At 35.0% G+C, this 12329-nt stretch overlaps 1 protein-coding gene across 1 annotated transcript in view; it reads left to right on the top strand.

Annotated features, from left to right (window-relative positions):
- RYR3 (ryanodine receptor 3) overlaps positions 1 to 12329 on the top strand; it is a 263605-nt gene that overhangs the window by 112196 nt on the left and 139080 nt on the right. Inside the window, exons 19-23 of the mRNA XM_072864265.1 lie at positions 1996 to 2129; positions 2760 to 3001; positions 6837 to 7029; positions 11541 to 11757; positions 11968 to 12072. Coding sequence (XP_072720366.1) covers positions 1996 to 2129; positions 2760 to 3001; positions 6837 to 7029; positions 11541 to 11757; positions 11968 to 12072 — 891 coding nt within the window. The remainder of the gene's footprint in view (positions 1 to 1995; positions 2130 to 2759; positions 3002 to 6836; positions 7030 to 11540; positions 11758 to 11967; positions 12073 to 12329) is intronic.

The raw sequence follows: 12329 nt of genomic DNA, 5'->3' as shown, positions 1-12329 counted from the left end.
AAAATGAGAAATCGGAAAAGTAATCCAAATATCTGAAAACACAGGTGTTCAGAAGAAAGAAAAAAACTCTGAGCTATACCAGAAGAAATAATGGTGGAAATTAATTTAGACATCAATGTGCAATTTATTATGACAGAAGAAGGTGAACACAGTTTCTGGCTGCGATCAGGATGACATCACCACACAGAGGAGGATATAGTTTTATGTGTGATTTTCTGATGTGAGTTTCCTTCCTCAATTAAAATTTTATTTGAAAGACTGATAACCTGGAGGAAGAACAAAGAAAGTTTTAGTGAGCTGAAATTACTGATTTACAGAAGGTAATACGGAGAACATAAGCAACTACAGATAGTGAAAAGAAGTATTTTTAAGTATGGTTGAGGAGTCTGAACTGATATAAGTAGGCATAAGAAAAAAATTGAAATTACAGTGGTAAGTTTATCTTACTACTTTTAGCTGTTAGCAAGATTATTGTGCTGTGCCAGTAACCTACAAAGAGAACCTTTCAGCTGGAGAATCTTAATGTAGACCTCATAGTGAGAACTTAAAGCAGAAAAGGAAAATGTTGTATACAGAAGAATTAGACTGGGGAACGGATTTGTGCATTTCCATTTGTAATGTCTTTGACTAAACATCAGTAAGTAATGAAGTAATGTGAAGTAATGAATTTATTTGTTACTCTGAAAACAGTATATCTTGTTCTGATAGATTAGAAAATCGGTTATGATTTAGGAAATAAGAAACAGTAATATTGCTAACCAAAATTGTCTTGGAAATTATTGATTTGAAGGATTTTTTCAATTAAAAGCCTTCTGTCAGAAATATGGTCAGCAAGTAGGTAGAGATTATTTAAACAGTTTATATGTAAATTCTGAGTTACTGATAATCATTAATGTTATCAAGATACTTTACAGCTGAGTACTAGTCAGAGTTTCTGCGGTTATTTAAGTTACTACCTCTGTCCTTCTGCTAGAGGTTTCTGCCCAATAACAGAGATGGTAGAAAGGAAAATGTATGGGCTGGGACATAGCAAAGTTCACGGTATATTAGCTTAAACTGCTGTTGAGAGTGGTTTTGTGCTAATCCACTAGGCAGGGAACAGGAGTGACTAAAAGAAATGTGCTGTTCTACCACTCCTTGTTTGCAGTTTCCAAAATGGTAATCAACAGTGTGAAGAAGGTTCTTTGTCTTGGAGATGGTCTGTAAGAGTTTAGATCATTTGGGCTCATTACTCAATGATTGCTTGTCAGAGCTCAAGTGCATCTTTAAACTTCTCTGTTTTTTGCAAAAATGTGCAGCTTTGTCTCTCAGCATTAAACGACACTATGTTACTGTGTTCTCTCTTCCAAAACCTTTTGCTCCAGTAATCTGTGGGAGAATTATGCCAATCTCTTTCACTTTTCAGACTGTGACCAAAAAAAGAAGCTGAAAATTTAGCATAAAATCTTTCTGAAACTCTGTTTTGCTTTATAGTGAATTCTTTTAAATGTTTTTCATTTCAAAAATAAATGGATTACTTCTTATATTGAAAACATGTTTTCAGAACAATTCATAAGCAGTCTGAGAATTGCAGTTGAGAATTGTCCACTAATTTTGCTCATAAATTTTTTTGGGCTGAAGTAAATTTCTGAAAGAATTTCATTTTACATTTCAAATTTTGAATGAGATTTAATTTAAAAAATTGTAATGAGTTGACATACAGCTGTTCTAGCTTTGCTTTTTTCTAATCAAAATGAGAATAAGGAATCTCAAAGGTTTTTTGAGGCACTTTGCAAACCCTGTGTTCTGAATTTGTGTTCCACAAATGTTTGATATCCTCTATCAGTAGTACAGACTACACTTGGTCCATATATGTGAAAAGTATTTAGAAAACAATAATGATAATATTTATTATATTCTTTCCTTTGGGTCTATTCTGAATGTAAATTAAGCTAACAACTGAATAATAGTATATGCAGCTGCCTTTACCCGACTTTTTTGATTTTTTTTTTTAAGGTTCTCGATGTACTTTGCTCTCTCTGTGTCTGTAATGGAGTTGCAGTTCGTGCCAATCAAAATTTGATCTGTGACAATCTACTGCCTAGAAGAGACTTACTCTTGCAAACACGTTTGATTAATGATGTGACAAGGTATAGTAACATGTTTTATTGTTATATTAGGAAAAAAATGGAACTTGCATGTCTTCAATAATTAATTGAAGAAAATACTGTAACCTAAGAGATGTTCCACAGCTTTCGATATTGAGACACGCTTTAGGAAGTGTTTATGTATTAACTTCTGAAAAACCCATTTTTACTAACAGCATGGCAGTTGTAATGGAAACTGTGCTCAAATAGAAATTGCTAATAAATGGTAAGATATGTTCTGAAATGGAAAGATGAAAGTTGCTTGATTCAAAACAGAGCATGACTTTACCTAATAATTATTACAGAGTATGTAAACATCCTGTGAAGTACTTGTGTGTTTTAAGAGGGATTTGATTTCCTGGCAACCTCACTCCTGTTTTTTTGATTTTAGGAAATGATGTTGTTCCTCTTTTGACTATAAGTTTTTCAAAGCATGGAACCTATACCTTAGACGATGATTCTACAGCAGCTTTATAAAGTCATAAAATGGGTCACTATTTTAAATATTATAAGCAAAATGTGGACATCTACACTCTTATTGTATTTGCAAAGTGAATTTGACTATTATACAGAAATATAATTCATATGTCACATTTTATGTTTACACTAACTGGCTTACATTTTCTTTCTTAGCATAAGGCCAAACATATTTTTGGGTGTTGCTGAGGGCTCTGCACAATACAAGAAGTGGTACTTTGAGTTAATAATTGATCAGGTTGATCCATTCTTGACGGCAGAACCCACCCATTTACGAGTTGGATGGGCCTCTACTTCAGGTTATGCTCCCTATCCTGGAGGTGGAGAAGGATGGGGAGGCAATGGTGTTGGTGATGACCTGTACTCTTACGGTTTTGATGGCCTTCATCTGTGGTCTGGTAAGCATTTTGTTCACTTCCACTTATTCTTACATTTAGGAGTTACCTACCTTTACCTTCAGTACCTGTATGTATATAGCATGCTATTTACTGTGAGCTACATTCAGAACTCCAGGATACCAAGAAGTTATTTAGAATTTCAGATCAGACTTCTTGTCTGAGATTTTAGTGAATATTGAGTTATACCAATTAGGCTTTGCAGCAGATAGTTTCTGTTTTCATGATTTTGATCGATAAAGGCATTTTCCAGATCTAGATCAATACTGACTTAAGTCTATCTGTTCAAAATCAATGGATGTATTGATCTCAGATGAATTCATTATATATGGATCTATATTTGCATTATTTTTTCACTTTTTATCTACACTTGAAGTAAAATTTCATTATTATCCTCATACCTATTGATAGATTTAATAAACTGAATTTAAATTTTGATAAATAGTTTTATAAAAAATAATTTTGGCAGTTAGCAATAAGAATTGCTACGCTATTACCAACTTCAGTTATTTCTAGAACATAAATTTCTGTGGTGTAATATCAAACTGAAAACCTGTAGTTACTATACTGTTTGAAAAAATGTTTTTCATATTATTATCTAAAACAGGCTTAGCAGAAAAAAATAGAGTTTTTCTAGGAATGCTTTTTAATGTGTGTAGTAATCTAGGAGACTCAATTAGTACTGCAGTGAAGTGATTACACTTGCAGTTTATAAAGAAGGGAGTTAATGGATGCCAGGAAATGCATATTTTGTGGTCGCTTAAGGACCAGTGATGGTAAAGTTGTGGTCTTATTAGCCATTCCTTGTTCAAGCAAATTGAAGATGTTAGTGGGCTGAGTTAATGAAAAAGTGAAAGTCACCGCCCATGCAGTCGGGTAGATTTGAGTAAGAGCTCCAGAAGAGTAAAAGGAGTTTACAGGAGGGCTCATCTGAAGTGTTGCAGTTCAAATAATTTTTGTAATAATGACTATGTTATAAACAATAACGACTGAGGAAAAAGCAGAAAACAGAAGAATCTGATTAGGATGCTTTGGAGAGGGATTAGTGAGAGCCCTCTGGGATGCATAGTTAGCTAGAAAGTGGATTTGGAGCTATGAGCAAGGCTGTTGGTTTTTTGTGTGGTTATCCCTCCCCCAACACTGTATCCAGGGAAAGGGAACTGGAATATACTGTTTGTAAACAGACAGGTTTGCCACAGCAGAATACCTTTTGACCGTGTCAATGCATGTTCCTATAGAAACAACAGGCAACATGCTATTGGCTAATTGTAAGAATCAAATGGCAACACAGGGAATGCTGGTGGTTGTTTTTGCTTTCTTAAAGTTCCTAAATACTCTCTAAGTAAGGAACTTTTCAGAGAAGAAATAATGCATAAGGCTATAAAGTAAGAAAATATTTAGGTAATTAGTTGTATACCCTTAGCTACATCATCTGCTGTCTTTGTAACATCATTCTTAATCGAACTATCAATAAGTAATGAAAGGAGGAAGAAAATCAGTAGAAAGCGAAACAGTTGCTAAAATTTCTAGAAGATTTTACATATGTATTCTACTTACATAAATATTTAAAACAGAGCTCTAGCAATTAGGTTTTGTACCTAAAATGTGTAACAATGTCTTAGTTGGTAAAGGTCTTTCATTCATATAGAAGATTTTGTTAAGAATATAGATGAAACTGGAGGATCACCTTATATTAACATTGTATTAATATGGTCTAAAATTGTATTTTCTCTGGCTTATACCTTTGTTAATCATAAATTATTTGAGAACAGATTTTATAGGCTGGGTCTCTGCCTCAAGATAGAACTGAGTTGAAAACTGAGTTCATTTTCCAGAAGGACATGTGGACATTTTTTCCCAAAGTTAGACAATTCTGGCCACCTTTTCTCTGAAATGTTCAAACATTGAGTTGGGAATGTAACATTTTGTGGTAAAGCACATTTTGTAACAATTTGTTTCACCAGGAATTTAGCTTTCTATGTTTCCTGTAGAAGTCTTCTTAAATCTGTTGAAAAGACTTAGAAAAAACTTCAGTATCAGCACACTCTATGGATCTTTACACTACTTTAACAGTTTTGTTTCTCGAGTGTGTAGCCATCCATGAGCATTCAGAAGTTTGGGGAGAATAAATAGCCATTATTTCACTCCTTGTGTGTACAATCTTTAATTATGAAGTAGCATGTTATTTTTCCTTCCAGATCTCTCTTGCATACAATAAATGATGGTTATTTTTTAGCTTGTTCAATTTGTGGCTTGTGCTTTATTTACTGTACACTAGTCAAGGCATGTAGGCAAAATCATTAATTTCCCCATATTTCTTAGTGCCTTGAAATGCCATATTCAGCTAAGTACTCTTTAATTGGTCAGAAAAGAATAGTGTGGAGCCATGCAATTAAAATGTGTTGTAAATACAGTGTACATAAATACGCCAAATTAGATTTTTATGATCTTAATTCTAAAATTTCCTAATTTGGATGTGTTTGACTTTTCAGTTATATTAGCATTGTTCCAGCATAGGATTTTGTATATAAGATATCTCTCTGTGTCTGTGCACACAGATTTTTTTTTTTTTCAGCACAACTGAACAATTTGCAAATGACAGAAATAATGATTTTTGGGAGTAGACTAGAAGACATCTGTAACATGCTCCATTAGAAATGGCTGAATAAATCATTAATACAAAATTAAACACTAATTGAACCTCAGAAATACAGTGCTAGAAAGTCTCTTAAATCTCATCTCCTGCAGTAAGGGAAAAATTCAGAGTACTTAAACTGTCCTGAACAGTTGACTTGACTTGTTCTTAAGAAGTTCCAAACACAATAATATATAGCACATAACTGCTTAATTAGACTTGCTTTACAGTTAAAATACAGTGTTTTCAAGGGAATTGTTTTGAAAGGAATTCTGAAGAGATATTCCTTGGCTAAAAATATACTCAGATACTCAAGTGCGATTGAAAAACTGCAGTTATCTGTAAGTGTGTATAGTTAGATTATGTCAGATATATTACCTCTAGTTAATTGTTATTATGATTGCTGAGTCCTGTGCATGGCTGTAAGGTTCCACCTTCCCAGGTAGGGAAAATGAAGCTCCCTCTGTTTAGTGTATGGCTGTAGTTGATAAAGAAAACCTGGCCCATTAAATTCTTGATCCATTTTTTCATAACTCAGTATACCATTCTGCCTCTTGATACTGTAAACCTGCATATTGGTCATGATCACAGCTCCAGTAGAATTACAGAATCATAGAATGGTTTGGGTTGGAATAGACCTTTAAAGATCATTTAGTCTAACCTCCCTGCCATGGGCAGGGACATCTTTCACTAGACCAGGATGCTCAAAGCACCATCCAACCTGACCTTGAACACTTCCAGTGATGGGGCATCCACAACTTCTCTGGGGAACTGTTCCAGTGTCTCACCACTGAATATTCAGAGATATGTGAATCTGGTATTTCACAAATAACCAAAAAAAAAGAAAAAAAGAGGATATATCAATGTTAGCTTTATAAAGAGGTACTGTGCCTCAGTATTCTTGTATCAGGCTACAGTGTGAACTTCTGTGGTTTCAGCTGAGCATGTTCTGTCTTGCGAACAGCATCAGAGGTCTCAAGTGATTTGCTCAGTTTATGCACTTTTCTGCCACACATCAGTTTGAAGAATGTTGACTCACTGTCTGTCTCTAAAAGCAGAACCATTCATAAAACAGATAAAGGCAAGATCATGTCTTCATGATGACGAAGAAGAAACTTGATGGTGTTTTTGAGGAAATAATTCCATTGTTAAACCTGTGAGAGTCTGCTTAAAGCTTCTGATTACTGAATACTTTTATCCTAGGTCGAGTACCCAGAGCTGTAGCATCTGTCAATCAGCATTTATTAGCATCTGATGATGTGGTTAGCTGCTGCTTGGATTTAGGTGTACCCAGTATTTCATTCCGCATTAATGGACAGCCTGTACAAGGAATGTTTGAGAACTTCAGTACAGAAGGGTTTTTCTTCCCTGTTGTAAGCTTATCAGCAGGTGTAAAGTAAGTACAACTTAATTTTAATTGTTGTTTTCTTTGCTGTCTTGTCACACAAAATATTGACCAAATTCGTGTATGATTTTTCTGTTTTGTTGTTTTGGTTCTGCCCAACCAGCAGCTGGGAGGGAGGGAGGCAGGAAAGTACTGATTTGTTTAGTGATGATTTCACTTAAGGGTAAAACGTGAGCCTGTTAGCAATTTGACCAAGTCACAATGTCTGAGAATTACTGTTTTATGGTTATTTGGTGACCTAGGGGAAATGAATTTTGTCTCATTCCAATTATCAGCAAAAAAAAAAGCACATTAGAAACACAGCACCACATTTGGCACTAATTAAAATTCTCAGTGGCTTTCTCAGCAGGAAGTAAAAAAATGTACTCATCATGAAAACTGATGCTATATTCACAGTAGGAAACACAAAAAACTGATGCGAAGCAGTTTTGGAATCTCGTTACTAATATTGCCCATTTCTTACCTGTTTTGTAGCTAAAATACTGAGATTTGAGCTTACCATTTTCAGGCTTCTATTGCTATGTTACCTTTAATTCATTCAGAAAATCTTCTGCAAATGTCAGTCTACTTAAGTGGCCAAAATACTTGTGTTAACATTACAAAGTCGACACAACAACAAAAGACTAGCTCTTGCACTGTTGTTATAACATGACCAATTTCTGTTCAGTTCATCTTAGAGCATCTTTATTGCTGGTATTGACAGGCAACACTTTTAGGAAGGAAAGACATAAAGATAATTAAGGAGAATTCTTCAGTAAGAAAGGTTGGGATTTTTCTGTCTTTTGTAGGCTGAGCATGATTGCTACATAAAATACAGATAAGTTATGAATGAAAATTTTTCACAGTGAAAAAATGCTAACAGTCTAGATGTCAATAGCTGCCAGAAACTGCCAAACTTAGAAGAAATAATCAGGAGTGCAGTAAGAGATTGTAGTGAAGGAGTGAAAAGATGCAAAGGGCTGGCTTTTATTTAAAGGAGGGTTTCTTTTATACAAGGTAATTTTTGAGCAGTGAAGATTCGGTACGGCCAGAATAGACAGCGTATAGCTTTCATAAGTGAAAGAAATCTCAGGTTATAAATGGTTCATACCTTTAGAAATTAAGAAAAAATAAATCTTTGCTTCTCTGAGGTGAAGTAAATCAGATAACTAGTTCTCTGTGGGCTTTTTCTTCTGTGTTTAATACATAAATACTTTGAGCATCTCATGCTTAAGAGAACCTCACAGGTGAGAATACTGAGACCGATGTGCTGGTTTTGGCTGGGATAGAGTTAATTTTCTTTAGAGTAGCTAGTATGGAGCTATGTTTTGGATTTGTGCTGAAAACAGCGTTGATAACACACTGATGTTTTAGTTGTTGACTAGTTTGCACTAGCCAAGGACTTCTCAGCTTCCCATGCTCTGCCAGGTGCACAAGAAGTTGGGAGGGGGCACAGCCAAGATAGTTGATCCAAACTGGCCAAAGGGCTATTCCATACCACATGACGTCGTGCTCAGTATATAAAGCTGGGGAAGAAGAAGGAAGGGGGGACATTCGGAGTGATGGCGTTTGTCCTCCCAAGTGACTGTTATGTGTGATGAAGCCCTGCTTTCCTGGAGGTGGCTGAACACCTGCCTGCCGATGGGAAGTAGTGAATGAATTCCTTGCTTTGCTTTGCTTGCGTGCACGGCTTTTGCTTTACCTGTTAAACTGTCTGTATCTCAACCCATGAGTTTTCTCACTTTTACTCTTCCAATTCTCTTCCCTGTCCCACTGGGGGGAAGTGAGCAAGCAGCTGTGTGGGGCTTAGTTGCCAGCTGGGGTTAAACCACGACACCAAACAGAATAAAGGAGGCCTGGGAAGGGCTTAATAAATCAATTTTCATTTATTGTCTGGGAGTGACCCTACTATGTAGCTGTATTAGTATAAGAGCTTTTGAAAATGTTCATTACTTTTTTCTGTAAGAAATCTGCCTTAACCGGTATAATTGTTTTTCTTCATTCTTATTTGATATTTGTGTATTTTGTGAGAGCATTTTCCCTTGTAGTTAATAGTAGCTGATGGCAGTAGCAAGTTATATGTCATCTTCTGTGTCTCTTAATATCAGAGAAAAGTTATTACATGGGAATCCTGAGTTCATGAATGCAGGAGAGTGTTCTACGCTGGGCACAAACTCTTATTTTTCTGCTTCTGTTGTGGCTTATCTGCTTTTCCTCTGCTTCCTGTGGTTTTCTCAGTCTCTGATTCTGGGTCCGCTTCATTCCATCATCAGTTTTTCCTCTCTAAACCCTTGTCAGCACCTGCTTACCCACACTGTCTCTTACTCTGTTTTTTACTGTAGGCATTTTCTCCCTATCTATCAATTTTTTCCTCTTTCTACCAATGGTGCTATGAGTTCTGCTTGTAGTGCTACAACACAGCCATGCAAATAATCAAGGAATTTAACCAGCAACTCTGTATTGAGGATTCATTTTCTTCTCTTCTGTTTTTCTGTTCTTCTATTCAGATTTATTTAACCTCTTCTTAAAGAGTGTGTAAATGCAGAGAAAAAGAAATGAAATATGAGATTAACTTTAAATGAGCCATCCAACATGTTTTTAGGGAAGTTAGGGGTCTGGATGTGTTGACATGAATATGAATTGTTGACATGAAAGTAAATGCCTGGTCCTTTTAGTAATTAAAAATGAGGTACATTAAATACTGTTATCATGGGGGTCTTGTCTTTCACAGACAGCCTTTGTAGTAAGCAAAAGACTATTTAGCATAGTCTTGTCATTCAGGCTATAAAAACTAAGTATAGCTGCTAGCAAATTGCTAGAATAGTAGGCGCAGTTGCCTATGTACAGCCCAACTCCAAAATGAGTAGTAATTAATCTAAATCAATCTACTTAACTATTTCTAGCTGTCTTTTAGGAGCTATATTGCTTGATATTTGATTTTCAGGAGGGTTCTTTTTAAGGTTAAGGTGAGAAAAATTAAAACAAGTTTTTTCAAATTGAAAGATCTGAATATTTCTTTTAAAATGAGACAAAAAGCCACAGCTTCTCGGAGTGTTCAGGTTTTTAAAAGAGAGTGTGCAGCATTAGGAGGATATAGCCTCTGTGGATGTTTAGATACTGCAGTGAAGAGCAGGGAGAAACCAGGCCTCAGAAGGAATGAGAACATCATAAAGATCAGGTGAGATTGAATGGTTTGCTATAGCTCAGAAAAATTGACCAAACTGGCAGGAAGCAAGGAACTATTTACTGGGATGTGGTTGGCAAGGGAAGAATTGCATGAGAGTTTTTTCATTTTGATTCTTTCTTTGACTTTTGTCTATTTCGGAAGTTAGACTTCTAGGTCTTAAAATAAAATTGACCTTCTTTTTATTTTTAAAGTATTTTGTTCTGTGTGGGGGCTTGCCATAAGGAGAGGTCTAAGCTCAAAGTTGTCATCTCAAATATTTAGCTGCCTTGAGATCATTCAAATATTTTAAACAATGTATTTTTAAAATGAAATTAGAAAGTTCAAGCTTAATAGCAGTAATCAATAATAACATATTTATTGTGGACACTGAACCGTTTCAGATATCTGTGACTTCTGCTTATGTACATCCTGTTTGAGAAAACTTGTGTGTCTTAATTTTTTTCCTCTTTTTATATTATTAATGTCTCTTACTGTCAATGAAATATGTTCATCTGATAGTTCTAGTATTTCTAGAAGTGTAAGTAAGAAGTGGTATAGGCTTCTTCTGGTCACCCCATCACAACAAATGTATGGCCTATTTCCTAGAGATAACAATTGTTTTTAATTTTCTGTGGTTGTTTACCTCTAGAGTTTGCCTACATGAGAACCAAAGTATGAAGTTGGATAGTTTTTGTGTTTGTTGTTTTTCCTGGTATACTCTTAAATTTATATGAAAAATATATATCTGAGGAGAAACAGAAACATTTAGGGGTTTAGTAGGAACCTTAGTTACGCTTCTGAAGCTCATTCCCAGTTGTAGTATTTGGTATAATTTTGTTTGCTTGATTTATGTATTGTGATTACACTGGGTTTTTTTCACCATATCCTCTGTTTTTTTTCCTCACATGCCAACTGCCTGCATGAGTGCACTGAGAAGTTACTTTAAAACTTTTAAGTGGGATATAAATAGTCCCTATGGGATTTTTTAGACTACCATTCCAATTTAAATTAGATTTATGTTTCCGAATCATTTAAATGCATTAAAAATTTCTCAATTTACAACCATTTGATTTTAAGTAAGAAACACTTTTTTTTAAAAATACGCTACTGCATTGAATAATTAGTTTTGCTTTGGCCAAAACAAATTTTCAAAAAATAGTGGGTAGATGATGGTGTTATTGATAGTATCTGCTAATATGAATGCTTGGTAACTCTTTGGTGTTTATCAAAGCATGAAATACACCTGCATTATTGTAGGTGCTATTCAAATAAATGTTTAAGTTTCTAAATTATTTATATATAATGTTAGTATATGCTGACTATTTAAAGTATAATTTCTTCATTGAAAATTGCACAGAGTTCGTTTCTTATTGGGTGGACGTCATGGAGAGTTTAAATTTCTGCCTCCTGCTGGCTATGCTCCTTGTTATGAAGCATTGCTTCCAAAAGAGAAGATGAAACTGGAACCAGTGAAAGAATATAAGAGAGATTCTGAGGGAGTGAGGAATTTGCTGGGTACAACACAATTCCTCTCCCAAGCTTCCTTTATCCCTTGCCCAATAGACACCACTCAGGTATGTTAAGTGTGCAATAATGGGATTGTAAAATATGTCTTAACAAAATCTAAATTCCACTATAAAAACTAAACTATCTTGCCCTCTTTCTTAGCAATTCATCATTTTTGTGTTGTGGTGTATTTAACTGAACTAGATGATCTTGGATCTACAAGGTATGGTAGCTGAAACCTTTTCTTATTTGTGGAATTCTTATGCTCTTTTTTTTAGATTGCTCTTCCTTTTCATCTTGAAAAGATCAGGGACAAACTAGCTGAAAATATCCATGAACTGTGGGGAATGAATAAAATAGAACTTGGCTGGACATATGGCAAGGTATGTTTTGAATGACCTGTCTGGCTATAGTCACCTTTATTAGGTTAAGTCTCCTACTAGAAAACCTGGACTTGGAAGTTGAATGGAGTATTTAGTGGTGGTCTATAAACTACTAAAAATAGATGAACACGTAACCTGGCAGGAGACAGTGATATTAACTAGTGATTAGAAGACAAATTTGGAATATAAATAAGGTACATATTTTAGCACTATAAGTAATTAACCATTTGAAAAAATACTTTAAATGAGAGACATAT

Source organism: Ciconia boyciana, chromosome 6 (assembly GCF_034638445.1).
Source record: "Ciconia boyciana chromosome 6, ASM3463844v1, whole genome shotgun sequence".
NCBI lineage: Eukaryota > Metazoa > Chordata > Aves > Ciconiiformes > Ciconiidae > Ciconia > Ciconia boyciana.
This window is presented reverse-complemented; position numbering and strand designations above follow the sequence as displayed.